The sequence below is a fragment of the Notamacropus eugenii genome, chromosome 3 (assembly GCF_028372415.1).
Source record: "Notamacropus eugenii isolate mMacEug1 chromosome 3, mMacEug1.pri_v2, whole genome shotgun sequence".
Taxonomy (NCBI): domain Eukaryota; kingdom Metazoa; phylum Chordata; class Mammalia; order Diprotodontia; family Macropodidae; genus Notamacropus; species Notamacropus eugenii.
Genome location: NC_092874.1, coordinates 261,627,316 through 261,646,203, shown reverse-complemented (window position 1 = coordinate 261,646,203; position 18,888 = coordinate 261,627,316). Strand labels below are relative to the sequence as shown.

Here is an 18,888-nt window from a genome sequence, read left to right as displayed (position 1 = left end):
AGTTTTTCCAGCTGAGTATGGAGGAACAGTGTGATGCCAGGGAAAGAGAGCTATTTTGAGTGAGAGAATCCAGATTCCTATCATAGCTTTTCCACTTAACTGGACCATCTTTGTGACCTTGGCACTATCTCTTAACTTCTCTAGGTCTTCAATTCTTTCTCCTTCCTTCAGAGTCCATTATCCAGTGATACCAGCCTTCTTTCTCATCCTGTTTTCTTCCTGCTCCATGCTCTTTTTCTCAACTCTGAATTTTCAAAGACTGTCTCCAAGCCTTCAGTATTCTCTCCTTCCTCATCTCCAGCTCATGGCTCCCCTGGCTTTCTTCTCAGCTAAACTCGCACCTTTTACAAGAAGTCTTTCTCAGGCCACTTTAGTCATGCTGCCTTCCCCCTGAGATTAGTTTTAATTTATCCTGTTTCATGTTTGCACAACGATGTCTGTGTGATATCTCCCCCTCTACACTGTAAGCTCCTTGTTAGCAGGAACTGTTTTCTGTTTATTTATTTTGCTTTATTCTGTCTTGTTTGCCTTTATTTGTATCCTCAGCGCTTAGTAGAATGCCTGGCATACAACCTTCACTTAATAAATGCTATTAACAGACTCTTAAAAATGAGGTTGGACAACATGGTTTCTTAGATTCCATCTCCAAATCTTATGATCTTATACAGAGTTCACCAATGATTTTGAAGCTGGTTTGCTTACTAATGATTTCACAAGCACATGATTTAATTTGCTTTTGTAAATCAAAGAACAGACTTGTTATTTAGTTTTCTAATTAACTATGATCTTAATCTGAGAAAAAAATGTTAAATCAGCAGTTGTTTAATAAACTTACTATATTACATTTGACAAGGGAATTCATGCTTTAATTAGGGACTGGGCTAGATTACTCTTGACTTGCTGACCACTGTTACCATGTTATAGTTCAGTGACTTGACCAGGATAACACCCTGGCATTTTCAACCAAAGGGGCTTGTTTTCTCCAGTGTACCACACTATCCCTAAGCTTTCTCAGGAATGTACTATTTTTTTTTCATTTCCTAGTGTTGCACTTGAAATTTTAATGAAACAATAAACTGAGACAGATATCCAAGCAAGATAATATTAATTAACAAGGGCATGCTACCTGTTAATAAATGGGTCAGTGACTTGCCTCCATTTATGCCAAAAACCCTGAGCAAAAGAATAGTTCCCCTTTATAAGTTTGGGGAGTGCGGAACAAAAAACAGAACATGTTAGATAACATTATGAGAATGCAGGCAACATGATTTTACAAATCTGAGGTGCAGGGAACAATATGATTTGTTGAAAGTTTGGTGATGAGGGATAGCGGTGATCCCCCCACCCTTCTTTTCTCATGAGACCGAAATTGGAACGCAAGACTCTTGGACAACCACCCAGATTTCCCAGAAGGATAAGTGGGTAGAGAAAAGAGATCAGACCCAAACTCCCCTGCTTTCTCAAACATTCCCCCGGGTTAGCAAAATTCCTTGAGGCAAGAAGAGCTGGATTTTAAAACAAATGAAGGCCAACTGAACTCTGAATTAAGTTCTGAAACAAAGAACCATGATTTTGTCATTACAGGACAAAATCAGTTAACTGTAAATAGAATCAATAAGAAAATGATACAGAATCAATTTTATTCTCACTAGAGAACATTAAGCCATCAGTTAATAGTACCCTTCACAGCATCTGATCTCTTCACAATATGCGGTTTGAATTTTCTCCCCAAAAGAGAAGCCAATTGCTGTTGACCTATGAAATCATCAATCCATTGTTAAGTTTTGGACCCACCAAGGTAGAGAGCTAAGCTATTATATCTAAACTCTTATTATTATATTGTCATATACTATAATATATATCACATATTATATGTATTATATTATTATATCTAAGCTATTATTATATTATTATATCTAAGATTATGGTGTAATGGAACTAGAAGTTCAGGGACATAATTCGAGAATTACCTCTTCTACTACCTTGCTATGTGATATTTGTTTGTTTTAAAGTATTACGGATATTTCTTTTTTATACTACAGTCATTTTACATATACTTTCTGATATAATCTTCTTTCATAACAAATAAATTCTATTAACTTACGTAGCAACCATTTATGTCAGAACACTACCTCTAGCATTAGAAGACTTGAGTTCAAATTTTGCCTCTCACACTACCTTTGCGACCTTGAATAGTTCACTTAAACTTCCCGAGATTCACTTTCCTTGTTTGTGTAATAAAGGGGTTGGATTATGAGGTCTCTTTATGTTCCTTCCAACACTAAATCAATGACCTATCTCAACATCGCAAGTTCCTCCATCCTTTTTATTTTTTTAAATTTATTTATTAAACTTTTAACATTCATTTTCACAAAATTTGGGGTTCCAAATTTTCTCCCCATTTCTCCTCTCCCCCCTCCCCAAAACGCCGAGCATTCTAATTGCCCCTATCGCCAATCTGCCCTCTCTTCTAACATCCCTCCCTTCCCTTGTCCTCACCTTCTCTTTTGTCCTGTAGGGCCAGATAATTTTCTATACCCCAATACCTGTATTTCTTATTTTCTAGTAGTAAGAACAATGCTGGACAGTTGTTCCTAAAACTTTGAGTTCCAACTTCTCTTCCTCCCTCCCTCCCCACCCCTTCCTTTTGGGAAGCAAGGAATTCAATATAGGCCATATCTCTGTAGTTTTGCAAATGACTTCCATAATAGTCATGTTGTGTAAGACTAACTATATTTCCCTTCATCCTACCCTGCCCCCCATTGCTTCTGTTCTCTCTTTGGCTCCTGTCCCTCCCCAAGAGTGTTGACCTCAAATTGCTCCCTCCTCCCACTGCACTCCCCTCCATCATCCCCCCCACCCCTCCTATCCCCTTCTCCCCCACTTTCCTGTGTTATAAGATAGATAGGTTTTCCTACCAAAATGAGTGTGCATTTTATTCCTTCCTTTAGTCAAATGTGATGAGAGCTTCATGTTTTTCTCTCACCTCCCCTCTTTTTCCCTCCACTGAAAAGTCTTTTGCTTGCCTCTTTTATGAGAGATAATTTGCCCCATTCCAATTCTCCCTTTCTCCTTCCAATATATTTCTCTCTCACTGCTTAATTTCATTTTTTTAAGATATGATCCCATCCTATTCAGCTCACTCTGTGCTCTGTGTGTGTGTGTGTGTATGTGTATGTGTGTAATCCCACCAACTACCCAGATACTGAAAAGTTTCAAGAGTTACAAATATTGTCTTTCCATGTAGGAATGTAAACAGTTCAACTTTAGTAAGTCCCTTATGACTTCTCTTTGCTGTTTACCTTTTCATGCTTCTCTTCATTCTTGTGTTTGAAGGTCAAATTTTCTTTTCAGCTCTAGTCTTTTCATCAAGAATGCTTGAAAGTCCTCTATTTCATTGAAAGACAATGTTTTCCCCTGAAGTATTATACTGAGTTTTGCTGGGTAGGTGATTCTTGGTTTTAGTCCTAGTTCCTTTGACTTCTGGAATATCATATTCCACACCCTTCAGTCCCTTAATGTAGAAGCTGCTAGATCTTGTGTTATCCTGATTGTATTTCCACAATACTTGAATTGTGTCTTTCTAGCTGATTGCAATATTTTCTCCTTGACCAGGGAACTCTGGAATTTGGCCACAATGTTCCTAAGAGTTTCTCTTTTTGTTTCTCTTTCAGGCAGATTCCTTGAATACTTATTTTGCCCTCTGGTTCTAGAATCTCAGGGCAGTTTTCCTTGATAATTTCATGAAAGATGATATCTAGGCTCTTTTTTTGATCATGGCTTTCAGGTAGTCCCATAATTTTTAAATTGTCTCTCCTGGATCTATTTTCCAGGTCAGTTGTTTTTCCAATGAGATATTCCACATTATCTTCCATTTTTTCATTCTTTTGGTTTTGTTTTGTGATTTCTTGGTTTCTCATAAAGTCATTAGCCTCCATCTGTTCCACTCTAATTTTGAAAGAACTATCTTCTTCAGTGAGCTTTGGAATCTCCTTTTCCATTTGGTTAATTCTGCTTTTTAAAGCATTCTTCTCTTTGTTGGCTTTTTGAACCTCTTTTGCCAATTGCCTATTTTTCAAGGTGTTATTTTCTTCAGCATTTTTTTGGGTCTCCTTTAGCAAGGTGTTGATATGCTTTTCTTGCATCTCTTTCATTTCTCTTCCCAGTTTTTTCCTCCACCTCTCTAACTTGATTTTCAAAATCCTTTTTGAGCTCTTCCATGGCCTGAGCCCACTGAATATTTATTATGGGTGTTTGGGATACAGAAGCCTTGACTTTTATATCTTTTCCTGATGGTAAGCGTTGTTTTTCCTCATCTGAAAGGATGGGAGGAGAGATATCTGTTCACTAAGAAAGTAGCCTTCTATGGTCTTACTTTTTTTCCCTTTTTTGGGCATTTTCCCAACCATTTACTTCACTTTTAGGTCCTTTGTCCAGAGTAGGGTAGACTCTGGGAATCTGTGAGATCTCAGTTCCTCCAAGGTGGAACAATCAAGCATGTACTGGTCTGGATGCAGAGAGGGATTTTTGTGCCCAGAATCTTAGCAGATACCTCTCCACAGCTCCTTGGCCTCCAGTTCTGATAAAGTCAGCACTGGGGGCTGATTTTCAGACAAGTTGGATGGGCAGGGCTACCGTTCAGTGGGAGACAAACACCAGCTCTCCCAGGGCGTCCACCCAGGGCTGAGGTAAGACTCAGCTTTTCAATGCCCCCAGGGGTTTTTACACTCCAACTGTGAGTGGTCTGTATGGGCTGCTGTGCACCCTCTGTGGCTGCTGCCTGCTGCCGGAGCTTTGGGAAAGCCCTTCTCCCTTCCTGGCCTGCTGATTAAACCCTGTCTCTGACCTTTGGTGCCTGTGGGCAGAGGGATCTGAGGACCAGCTACTGTGACTGGAGATTCTGCCCCCGAGGTGTCCTCCTCCCAGAAGTCGCACCATGCTGCCCCTCAGCCAAGGATGGGCTGGGCTCCATGCTCGGCTCCAAGGCCAGTGCAGCCGACGTTTCTGTGGGCCTTTCGGGTCACCGTGGGCTGGAAATCTCATCCACTCTGTTGTTCTCCACTTCTGCTGCTCCAAAATTTGTTGAGAGTCCCTCTCTACAGGTATTTTATGGGCTGTGGGGAGGACCCTGCGTAAGTGTGTCTAGTCCACCATCTTGGCTCCGCCCCCCCTCCTCCATCCTTTCTATGAAAGAAGAGTAGTTTCCTTATTCATCCTCAGGAACCAATAATGATCCTTGCATATAACCTGGGTTTAGGTTATGTGTAATTTGGCAAGTCACCACCTCCCCATTTCTCAGTATGTCACCTATAACATTCTTCTAAATACACTCATTTTTTTTTTCTGAACGTCTGTTTGAATGACATGTATTTGTCTTTTTTTATTGTTGTTCATTTGTTATAGTCATGCCCAACGCTTTGTGAGCCCATTTGGGGTTTTCTTGGCAAAGATACTGGTTTGCCATTTCCTTCTCCAACTCATTTTACAGAAGAGGAAACTGAAGAAAACAGGATTAAGTGACCTGCCCAGAGTCACATAGCTAGTAAATATCTGAGGCCAGATTTGAACTCGGGAAGATGAATATTCCTGACTCTAGGCCTGGCATTCTATTCACTCTGCCACTTGGCTTTTTAAAGGATGAAATTTGGAACATCTTTCAAAAATTTCCTATTTGTAATTCTCTGCATTAGTTTATCACAAAACAGTTGATGTTGGGCATCCCTACGTTTAGCTCTACAGGACAAGATTTCTTTGGATGATGTGCTAATCACATCTATTGAAAAGGTTCACAAGTAGTCTATAACAGTCTTTGAACACAAGTTTCGAGTGGAGGTGTTAGCATAGGGATGTGTGGGGAGGGACAGGAAAAGGAGAAATCCTGTAATGTTATTATAAGTAAAAAGTTTATTTCTACGTTTCACCATATGAAGGAGATGAGTTTTCATATAGCCTATTGCTACCAGCAGGGGGATTGATAGAAAGTGTCAGGTGCATGCTAAAAGATACTAACTTGAGAAAAACAAAAAACTAAATAGATAAAGCTAGTGGAAATGACTGAATGTCATGGGAAGAGCACTGAAACATTAATTTGGCTTTTTATCAAGATCTAGCCACAGCTTTTATTTTCCAAAATAACTAATCTATCAAAAGGAAATTTATTTTCACCTTTGTCTTTTACATCTGTTATTTGTAACAGAAGCTGTTACAGATGGGAGATGGAGGGAACCACAGGAATACTTGCCTTCTCTTTAAAAAGGAATCTTCTTTGTTGGTTGTATTTGGAAACTCTTGCTATCTTTTGGTTACTCAGAAGCTGATTCTCCAGATCCCGACTTATCATTTTTTTTTTCATTTTCTCTCTACCCTTGGAGCAGTTTTCTGTTCATTAACACTTCTAGGAGGCTGGCGAGAGGAAACAGAGGGCAAGGCAGGTGAAAATGAAATCAATCCACTTTGCTGCTTGTTTGCACTTCAGAGTAAGGGCTTCATGGGGGGTGGGGGGAGATTGAAAATATTAGTTGAAATTAATTTCTGGATGATCTGTTCTTTTCCTTACCCTTAAAGCTAGGGTATTGGTTGTAGTACACCTGAAGAGTGGTCCCAATCTCTTGTGTCTCATCTGATTTCAATTGTGTTGTACTTGACACTATTAAGGAACATATAGCATCATAGGTTCCTGACTGTTCCATCTACTTTGTGATCCTTGATTCTTCCATGCTATTTTTAGAAAGGGGAGAAAAACTCCATACAGTTATCAAAGTTCTAGTGTAATATAGCAGAAAGCATCCTGGTTCTGAAGTCAGAGGCCATCGGTACAGATCCTAACCCTGACACTAACTGGGTGATCTTGGGCAATTCAATTAATTGCCTTTAGCCTCAGTTCCTTCATTTTTTAAATGAGAAGATTGGACTAGATGACCTCTTAGGTCCCTCATACTGCAAGGCCTGTGACTCTGTTATCTGGTGATTTTTTAAAAACTCAATCCAGTTATAATTGGTGGAAAAATAAAATGTCTTAAAGAAAAGAAAATCAATCATGTGTGTATATGTTATACATACATGTTGCATGTATATGTTATTACATGTAACATGTAATATAATGAATGTAATACATACATATGTAATGAATATAATTATCAGATTGGTATATTAGAAATAACTATAGGCAATTATAATAATTACCATTTATACAGTGATTTAAATGATTTATAGTGATTTGCAGAGGACCTTACAAATAGTAGCCCATTTTATAATTACAGCAAGTCTGTGAGGTAGGAGTTATTATTATTATCTCCATTTTTACAGATGAGGAAACTGAGGCAAACAGCAGTTTAATTGACTTGCCTAGGGTCACACAGGTAGTCAGTTTTTAAGACTGGATTTTAACTTGGATCTTCCTGACCCCAAGCATAGTGCTCTATCCACTGAGCCAATTAGCTGATGGCAAGAAATCTGCATTTCAATTTAGAGATCCTGGTTTTTAATGATTTTTCTAGAGCTTACTATGTAACCATGGGCAAGTCATTTAACATTTCCAATCTCAGTTTCTTCATCAATAAAATGAAAATAATATTTGCCTCAGAGGGTTTTATGAAGAAAAAATTATAAACTGCATTATAATTATATAACTAACTGGTATTCAGTATTGATGTTATTATTTTTATTAATAATGTCTAAGGTAGGAAGCAAGGTTGAGGATAAGAGTATTGATGGTAGCCAGAGGATCTGCGTTCAGATCTCAGTTATGGTATGTAGTATCTGTATGACCCTGGACAAGTCATACGACCTATGTGGACTTTAGTTTGATCAAAAGTAAAATGAAAAGATTGGACTAGCAAATCCCTAAGATTCCTTCGAAATACAAATTCTTTGGTCCTGTGATGGATTTCTGTCATTTCCATCCTCATAGTCATCATCCTGAATTATTCATTAATTTGCTGATAATAGTGGCTTAACTGGGACTTCATGTGAATAGGGAACCCCAAGGTGAAGAAATTCCCTTTAGCAATGCAAGTCAGTAACTTTTCTGGCCCCTTTAGGCTTAGAAAGCAGAGAAAGATAAGATGACTTGCCCAAGGTCACTAAGTGGCTGTGTGTCAGAGTTGTACTTTAACTGACATCTTCCTCACTCCAAGTCAACCCTATCAACGAGGTCATGATAGTATTTAACGAAACTGCGGGGATTGTATTATAGAATAATTTTAATAGCATACGTAAACAAAGAATTCTAACAATGTCTTTAGTTATTTTCATGATAATATAAAATATACTCTATGTAGGAATTATTGTGTATGACATGGTGGGTGGTTCACAGTAGGCACTTAATACTCCAATGAAGGGTGATAATTTACTGCATCTCTTTTCATCATTCTGTTCTTAAAACACACAAAAGTGGTTTATTCTCAACTAGCCCTCAAAACATCAAGCATCTGGGTAGCCACTTGAATAACTGTGGGAGTGAGGATGTAGCATCCGTAGCCCCCTCCTTGGATGGACACCTCTCCCTCTGGGCAAAACCCCTTGTATTATTGGGGGTGGAGGGAGGAGTGGGAGATTGTGAGTTTAAATTCAAAACAGTAAGAATATGGATCTTAATAGAGTTCTATTAATGTTCTGGGTGGGTAGATGGTACAGTGGAGAGAGTGCCAAGCCTGGAGTTAGAAAGATTCAATTTCATGAGTTGATATCTGATCTCACACACTAACTAGCGATATGACCCTGGGCAAGCCATTTAAACCCATTTGCCTCCGTTAGTCATCTGTAAAATGAGAAGGAAATGGCAAACCACTTTGGCACTTTTGCCCACAAAACCCCAAAATGGGGTCATAAAAAGTTGGGAACAACTGAAAAATGATTAAACAAACAATTGATGCTTTGTTTCCATTGCCTGATTAATTTTTTGGAATTATCATTTCTTATGGAAATGTTGTTCCTTCTGTAGTCATCAACTATGAAGGGCTGATTATTGGGCCCACTAGGTGACATAGTGGAGAGAGAACAGGCCCAGGAGTTAGGATAACCTGAGTTCAAATGTGGCCTGAGACAAGCTGTGTGACCCTTTGGCAACTCACTTAACCCTAGAGATTATTGTCATTTCTTCCTTAATTTAGCTTGTTAATCTCAGACATCTTGGGTTCTTTGTTTAGATGGAATGTGAAAAATTTTAACAATCAAAGAGGATAACATTCAGAGTATGAATATATAAGAATTTTTTCTAAGGCGAATAAAACATAATGCTATATACGACACAAATTCAGTTCTCATAGAAAAATTAACAAGTTGGTAACATAAAAATGTGTTGACAGTCACATAGTTTTCTAATTCAGCTGGGCATCTTTTGATCATCCAAATTTACCTTGCTTTGGAGAGGAGAAGGCAGGGGAGGGGGAGACACACAGGAGAGGAGGAGCTGAGTTATTCAGTCTCACTCTGAGTACCCGCATAGACCTTGGCCTCCCAGTGCATCCTGGGTCATCTCCAGTCATCCTGATGAATATCTGGTCACTGGATTCAGATGGCTCTGGAAGAGAAGTGAGGCTAGTGACCTGGACAGCCCTCGCTCAGTCAAAACAAAGTCAAGTGCAAGTCATGTCATCATTTCTCTGATGGCATGGTCTTCTTCAGCGATGAAGGACAAACACAACAAGTTTTCTAATTGCAAAGAACCTTACTGAAGCAAAACACCTTGTTTTTGTTTTTTTTTTCCTTTTTTGTTTTTAATGAAAAATCTCAGTCTTGGAGAGGTTAGAGATTTGCCCAAGATCACTGAATAAGTTAGTGGCTCTTGCTATTTTTTCTTGTTTGCCTCAGTTTCCTCATCTATAAAATGAGGTGAAAAAGGAAATGGCAAGCCACTCCAGTATCTTTGCCAAGAAAACCTCACATGGGCTCACAAAGAGTCAAATACAACTGAAAATGACTGAACAACATTATTATTAATAATTATTAGACCTGAAAAAGGGAACTCAGGTCTTCCTTAGAGTATTAACATGGGAAACCAGGAACACTGATTTTAATTTTCTACCACAGCACGATCTATCCTAAAAGCAAATCTCTAATTTTTTTGAAGTTCCTTTATTATTGTTAATTGGATAGAATTGGTGTTTAACATGAAGAAAACGCTTAGGGGGACATGATAGCTATCTTTAAGTATTTTGTATAAGTATAAAAGTAATAAGTATTTTTAAGTTTACTAAATATTTATATGGGTATTTTGTATTTAAAAATAAGTATATTGTCATGTGGAAGAGAAATTAGATTTGGTTTTACATGATGTCAAAAAAACAGAACTGTAACTAGTGAATTCAAATTACAAAAAGTTGCATTTTGACATATATAAGAAACAGGTATGTGGCAGAGTGGAGAGAACTCTGGGTCTGGAATCAACAAGACCTGAGTTCAATTGCAGCCTCAAACACTTACTGGTTGTGCAATCCTGGGTAAATCACTTAACACTTTTTTACTTCCTTACCCATATATAGAATGAGGAAAATAATAATATCCATATCCCAGGGTTACTGTGAGGATCAAATGAGATAAAAATTATAAAGTGCTTAGTATAATGCCTCTTAATAAGCAATTTAAAAATGTTATCTGTAATTATTATTTTTCCTGTTTGCTTCAGTTTCCTCCTCTATAAAATGAGCTAGAGAAGGAAATGGCAAACCATTCCAATATCTTTGTCAAGAAAACCCATATGGAGTCACAAAGAGTTGGACAAAGTTGAAAATGACTGAACAACATTATTTTTACTATTCATTATTAGACCTGAAAACAAATATGCTTTGAAAGTATTGAGCTAAATATCATTGAAGACAGAGATTTTATGACGTTATAGAACAGTGGTGCCCAATTAAAATAAAAACAGGGGCTGCTAATCTATACGTATTAAATTAATTTTAAAATGTAATATTACCTCTGTTTTATTGTATTTTATTTAATTTTTCACAGCATTCCCCAATTAGGCATCCAGGCTGCACAATGGATACAGTTAGGAAAACAAGTTCAAATCTGGCCTCAATGAAATAATAATTATAAAGTATTTAGCATAGTGCCTGGCACATAGTAAGTACTGTATAAATGCTTTTATTGTTAATGGGTCATTTCAGGCTTGTCCAACTCTTTCTAAACTGATTTGGAGGGTTTTGTGGGTTTTGGGGGTTTTTTTTGGGAAAAGATACTTTAGTGCTTTGCCATTTCCTTCTCCAGCTCATTTTACAGATGCAGGAACTGCGGGAAATGGAGTTAATGACTTGCCCAGGGTCACAGAGCTAGTAAATGTCTGAGGCTGGACTTAAACTCAGGTTTTCCTGATTCTAGGCCCAGTAATAAAAACCAAAAGAACTGCAATATTTTGATTTGGTTTGTGTACATTCAGGAGCGATCTGCATATTTGACTGCTTTCTTGTAGAAGACGTATACATACATATATACATATATGTATATACATATATATATATGTATATACATATATGTATATATGTAGTGGAAGGGATTTTACTTCAGGTACCTGTTGGATCAGGTAACCTCTGAATTCTCTTCCAACTTTGTAATTATATGGCTAGTAGCTAGGATCTTGAAAAGTTCATTACCAACCTTTATTTTTCAGTTCAAGATGACAGATTAGGATCATTTTAGTTATTTTTCAAGATGATGTGCTTCCTAAAGGGAAAAAAAAAATGTTATTATCCAAGAAGTTTCCTACTAATCACCCTGTCATTACTACATTAACTTTTTCATTGAGCAAACAAGTATTATAGAATCTCAGATTTTGAAGTGACCCCCTCAGAGACCATCTAATGAAACCATTGCATAACCAGGATTTCCTTGTGCACAGTCCCAGACAGCAATCATCCGTCTTATGCTTGAAAAACTCCAGGGTTAGTGGACTTCTTGAGAAAACCCATTACACTACTGGATAGTTTTGATCATTAGGGGTCTTTTCATAAAGCTCAAATATCACCCTCTTCAGTTCACACCTTTTGCTCTTATTACCTTTGTAGTTAAGTAAAACAGATCAGATTTCTTCTCCTTATGGCAGCCTTTCAGGTACTTAAAAGTAATTATTAGCCTCCCTCCCACCCATCAGATTTTCTCTTATACATCTGAACATTCTGATTTCCTTCATTCAATGCCCATATAATATGATCTCCGTTCTCCTCACCAACCTGGTCAACTTCTTTTGTATACTCTCTGCCTTATCAATATCCTTCCTAAAATGTTTAATTGAACAGATGACTATTAATGGTAGTTATAGAAAAAAGCAGCAAGTAAAAGCTCCTTGTTTCCCTCTTTTGAAAGTTGCAAGTGTAAAATAGCTATCCAAATTTATATATCTATATCCATCTATTATATAACATAAATATATACACATGTTGGCATATATACACATGCATTTGTGTGTGCACTGCACATGGGCTTATATGTGCATTCATATATGCAGACATGATGTGTACTATACACACACATACATGTGTGTGCCCCCACACACCACTGTGAACATAGTAATAATTGTTAAGGTAATTCAACCATATAGACAACTCACTGACTCTGCCATCTTGATGCTCAAAGTCTACTAGTAAGATACAACATATACATAAAAAACGATAATATAAATTGGTATATTCAGTTTCTGGCCCATACTAGGTACTTAATAAATGTTTTATCATTATTTACTATTTGAAAATATGTGATAAGTGAATGAGAGATATAAACAAAATACTATATGAAGCCCCAGCTGAGCAAGAGTCATGACCAACTTGGGAGAGCAAAGAGGGCTATCACATGATGTGGCATATGAGTTGGGTTTTAAAGAATAAGTTGGAATTCTGGAAGTATAAGCAGGTGTAGCTGGGAAAACCACTAGTGAGTAGCCTTGAAAGGCATCTTGGAGATCAGGCAGTTTAACCCATTGTGTTTTACAGATGAGGAAACTGAGGAACAGATGATTGAAGTGCTTTGCTTATAGTTGTCAAACTTGTTACCATAAAAAGATGGATTGGTGGGTGGTAAGGGTTAGTGAAGTGCTCATTTTCCCCCTTAGTATGCTCATAATGTCAAAGGAAAGTGAGGAAAGCCTTCAGGCACATGACTCCCATAGGATGGGCAAATCTTGGTGGATTGTCATCATCATTGTTGTAGGAAATGTCCAAACTAATGAGAGCACACATTCATTCGAGTGTCTGTTATTCTCTTTATCTGTACAGAAAAAAAAAATGAGGGCAGCTAGGTGGTACTGTAGATATAGCACTGACCCTGGAGTCAAGAGGACATGAGTTCAAATATGATTCAGACATCTGACATTTGTTAGCTGAGTGATCCTGGGCAAGTCACTTAACTTCAATTGCACTGCCAAAAAGAAAAAAAAAAGAAAAAGAAAATTCATGGAAATACCTTCCCTTTATTTGTTCCCATCATGTATCTCTTCATTGCCCTTTGAGTTACCCATAACTCTGATTTATAATGTAGCTATTTCTATTTATAAGCATAAATTTCATGATAGCTCATTGATGATGGTAGCTCAAAGGCATATATTTGTCAGCTGGTGGGATTATCAGATTTGAAAAACTTTCACATTTAAACAGTATCCTAAATTAGGTTATTACGTTGATTTCTCTATTGTTTTTAATACAATAATTAATTCTTAAAATGTTGCAGTAATAATCAAGTTAGTTCACCCTAATATTTATACCTAATATTATATCATGTCCTATTTCAACTTAAACACATTTTGTGATACTACTGTGATTTAAATTTTCACTGAAGAGCCAATGATACAGACAGTAGGTAATGACTGAAGAAATTTAACAGCATTCATTTAGATAGCAAATGAGTTTGTATATTCAATATGAATCTTGAGAATATAGTCTTCATCCTTAACATTATTCTCGCTAAGACTGTATCAATTTGGAGATGAATAACTGATGGCTTCCTTCAACTTCATCAGACTCTAGATTTAGAATTGGATGGAACCTTCAAGGTCATATAATCTAGTCCCCTTACTTTACAGATGTGAAAACTGAAGGTCAGGTACTAGAGGATATTTCCCCAGCTCATGTGGTTTTTTAAGTAGAAGCACTAGGATTGGAACCCAGGACTTCTAATGCTAAATCCAGTGGTTCTTCCCCAGCACCATGCTGCCACCTCAGTGCCAAGACATTTAAAGCTATGAAAGTGAGATTTTAAAAGATTTTTTAAAAAGATTTTAAAAGAATGAACACTCTAGATTTTTCAGGTATTTCTTATTTAAGGAAGGATTTGAAAGCAAATCTAGAAGGGACAATCCTAATGCCATCTAAACAATGGGTACTACATTAGCAATGGAGGATACAGTTTTAGCACCAGTGTTGATTATTATCTTTTCAAAACTGGTTTCGATCAAATTTCTATGGTGTTGATTATGTTAGCCTTATATGCCCTGATACTAGTTGTTATAATCTTTGCTTTCACGTTCACATCCATTTTATTCAATGAAGAAAGACAAAAAAGGGGGGGGGGAAGGGGCAAAAGTCATTTCTTAGTGAAAAGCCATTGGGTATACAAACCAGACCCTGAAACTAATCGTGGATGCTGTAGTATTTAAGAATATTAACTTTTTATTTAGAAAAAATTCATAATTGCCTTGGACCTTGAGTTTTTCATAGGATATGCATATACACATATATACATACATATGTATATATTGTGTGTGTGTCTGTGTGTGTGTGTGTGCAAGACCTAGTATTAAAATGAATTAACAATGTTGTCTCCTAGGAAAATCGTTAAAGGTATAATAGGAATGAACTGAGTGTTAAATTTCTGACTATCCAATAATGTTTTCCAGATTTTATCAATGTTTTTGAGCCAGTCTTTTTGTCACTTGCACCTTTATATTCTGTTCAAAAATTACCTGCTTTTATTTTGCAGATCGTTGCTTTGAGGGAACAAAATGCTCACATTCAAAGAAAGATGGCATCTGGAGAAGGGTCCACAGAGTCAGAACATATGGAGGGGATGGAGCCTGGCCAGAAAATCCATGAAAAGGTTAGACATTCCTTACTTATTCTTCTATTGGATTTGTTTCCTACCATAGCATTTGCTATAAACATTAGCTATAAAAAGTGTTTAGTGTATATTTCATGGCTTCTTCTAACCAAAATCCCACGATACTTTTCCCCCCTCTTCTTCTGTACTTAAATATAAAGACATCATGCAAATAGTTTAATTTTATTTGAATATATTGAGGGAAAAAAAACTTGAGTCATTTATTTGCTTTCATGAAACTAAGACAAATAGCAATTGATCTTGAAATTTGAAGGAAAAAATAAGCAAGAATTTTTATTCCTTAAAAAAGTGTTTTTTGAGTACCTACCATGTATTGCAGGAAGCATATGGTATACAGTCCATAGAGTTGGGAAGATGGGGTTTAAGTCCCATGTCGGTTGTGTGGCTGTAGGGGAGCTACTTTACCTCTTGAGGTTATAGATACCTTTCTCTTCATATAAATTGCAAATAGATTGGCAGCCTGTATCGACAGAGGGAGTTTCCTCATCTGGGAGTGACCTTTGTCAATGCAATCACAAGCACCTTGCCTGTTTTTATCTTACTATGTGTATACATAATAATAATAATGAATTAATTACAAATAGCAGTTCTTTATGCATTTGTATGATAGTAACACTGATAGAATAGTGATGAAATAATGACTGGTCCTCAGACTTTCTTTCTGAAACCAAATTAAAAAGAAATAAGAATGAGGTACCTTAAGGTTTTCATTGTTTTATAGAAATTCTACAGGTTAATTTCCCCATTTCACAGATGAAGAACTTCTCTGTTAAAAAGAAGAATTTTTTAAAGCTTTTTTAATTAAAATAGCATTTATTTTCTCTGCCTTATATCCTCCCCAAACTAAGAAATTAAAACAAAACCCTTGTCACAAATATGCATAGTCAAACAAAACAAAATCTCACAGTGGACTTGTCCAAATTTTATTTGTCATTTTACGTCTTATGTCCCTTCCCTCTGTCAAGAAGTAAGTAGTGTTTTCAGCATGAGCTCTGTGTAATCACTATTTGTCTTTGAATTGATCAGAGCTTTTAAGTCTTTCAAATTTATTTAGAAAATGTTATACAAGGTATTCTTCAGAAGAAAATACTACACATCAGTTCATGCAAGTCTTCCCAGGTTTCTTTGTTTGATTAAAAAATAAAATGATGAAATGGGATGATCTCTGGATTTGGAAGAATGTAACAAAAATGTTTAATCGGGAGTTGAAATTCAAGAAAAGTGAAATGATAATAAGCAGAGTTCTTCTAAAGCTACTCTTAGTAAACTGATGTATGTAGACCCAGAAAATCCATATCCTGAGATACTTAAAGAACTATCTTATGTGATTGATAATACGCCACCATTTCAAATATTGTGGAAAATATGAGGTATTTCTGAAAGAAAAATTACTGCTTTAAAAATTTTAAGTTAAAATACTAAATAAAAAAATTAAATGATGGAGAATGTCTCTAGAGTTGTGAATCCTCTAAAAAGAGATTGACATAATTGTATCTCAAATGCAGAAATGGAAGAAAAAATACCAAAGTGACAATCAGTCTGTCAAGTAGAATTTATTAAGCACCTACTATGCGTCAGGCACAAAAAAGATTGGAAGAATATCTGAAATCTAAGAGCAATTAGGACTGAATATATAGTATGTCAAGCCCATCTGACCTGTAGGGGGAGAGATGGGATACAAAAGCTTAAATGCCATATTTAGGTAATTCTACAAAAATGCATAAACATATTAGAAACAGGACAAAGTACAGATCAATAGAATCTATGCATTGTAGGGGGCTATGGGAAAATGTCTACACTGTTAGAATTAGTCCAGCTGGTTGGGAAAATCATTCAGAGTTATGTAAAAACACGCACACACAACAAAGATGAAAGGTATGTGTTCATCCTTCATTGCTGAAGAAGATCTTACCATCAGAGAAATAATGACATGACTTGCACTTGACTTTGTTTTGAGTGAGGGAGGGCTGTGCAGGTCACCAGCTTCACTTCTCCTCCAGAATCATCTGAATCCAGTAGATATTCATCAAGATGACTGGGGATGACCCAGAATGGGGTAATTGGGGTTAAGTGACTTGCCCAAGGGCACACAGCTAGTGAGTGTCAAGTGTCTGAGGTGAGATTTGAACTCAGCTCCTCCTGACTCCTGCACTGGTGCTCTATCCACTGTACCACCTAGCTGTCCCATGTAATTGAATATTGTAATGTTGAATGATGAACATGAACATTTTGGAAAAAATGGGGTGACTTCCACAAATTAATGAAGCCTGAAGAAAGCAGGATTAAAAAGACAGCATACACAATGACTACAGTTGCCTAAGGGATCAGCAGTGTAAAATGAAAATAGAATTTAGACAAAATGCCATGACCAAGTTTGGTGCCAGATGACTAACCACACTCCCTTTTTAAAACACACTCCCTTCCTCTTACAAAATGGTAAACTACATTCATGCACTATGAATTCCACTTATTCTATTGTAGAGGTTGTTTTAATTGTTTCTTTTAGGAAAGAGAGGAGAGGTACTCTTTGGGCCAGGGGAGAAACTGTTTATTTAACTGTCATTATGGTCTCAAGAAAAGATGTATCCATTTACAAATTAAAGAACAAATAATAATACTTGAAAAACAGTGTTTTAATTAAAGGTACTTGTATGAAGGTAATTTTATCCAATCATGAATAATTTTTTCCTTTCTATAAAAAATTGAAAGTACTAATAGCCATGTATATGCATTTTGGCAGAATGATTTTAGGAGAGTTCTGACTTAGAATGTTAATCTTGTTTGTGAGTTGAAAAAGCAGTTATTCATTCTACTTTTAGTAAGTAAAATGTGACATACTTTGATACAGGCACTATAGGCTACAAAGAAAAAAAAAAGATGTGGTGTATTTGAGCCTTTAAAGTATTGTAAAGTTGTTGTTGAGGAGGTCACTGAGTTTCCATGGGACCAGGATTTGGTAACTTCTATTTAGACTAATACTACTGCTTGCTAACTAGGTCTTTACTATTGTTTCTGTGCTGTTGAGCCCTGCTCTAGCATTTGCTAGACTCCATAAACTAGAGCAAAGTTTTGACCATCCTTCCCTAGTTATAAACATATTGGATTTTTGCTATAAAGTCTTTCTTGGTCTCTGCACCTAATGATGTTGATACCTATTTATTTTGACTATCAAAATGAATTTAATTAAATTATTAAGTATTTCACAGTTTCACTGGAGATCATGAGAAATACTCTGGTAGGAATTTGGAATAGGAATACGCATCTTTTTCAAGCCTTTATTTCTTCTTTTTTTTTCTTCCTATGGATGTTTCTTTAGGCTCAATAGTGAACATAGAAACAAGTGTCCCAGAAAGTATATTATTTTAACTCCTCAAAATTATGTCAGGAGGAGACCATAAGAAATATTTTAATTTTTTTGATCCAACAACAGACACTGTTTCAGGTTTGTCTTTTAAAACCTAATTGAAAATTCAGTGTCAGGATGAATTCAATAAGTAGAGAACAGTCATGGGGGGAGCAAGAAGATGTTTTTAGTCTGCCCCCTCCTCCGCACCCCTCCTGCAAATAAAGGTTACAAGTCTGTAGGAGGCTTTTGGCATTTCTGCACAAATTGAAAAGTGAGGCTTAGAAAAACTGTTGTTGGATATTATGGAATTGTCAAGAAAGTGGGTTAGAATGCCCTAATCACAACCATTAGCCTTTGGTTAGGGCAGGGAAGTCACTTAAATTATACAGTGAGGCAGGAGTATTTGCCAGTAGGGGATATTTTGTGTCAGTGGCTTGAGAGCTCTGGTTATAAAAATAATCTTATGAGAACCCACTTTGAAATAGTGAGTGATTATCACT

At 36.6% G+C, this 18,888-nt stretch overlaps 1 protein-coding gene across 3 annotated transcripts in view; it reads left to right on the top strand.

The window, feature by feature from the left end:
- PPFIA2 (PTPRF interacting protein alpha 2) overlaps nt 1-18,888 on the top strand; it is a 684,724-nt gene that overhangs the window by 507,972 nt on the left and 157,864 nt on the right. For all 3 annotated transcript variants that reach the window (XM_072655483.1, XM_072655485.1, XM_072655484.1), the window contains one exon: nt 14,905-15,021. In XM_072655483.1, the coding sequence (XP_072511584.1) occupies nt 14,905-15,021 (117 nt within the window). The remainder of the gene's footprint in view (nt 1-14,904; nt 15,022-18,888) is intronic.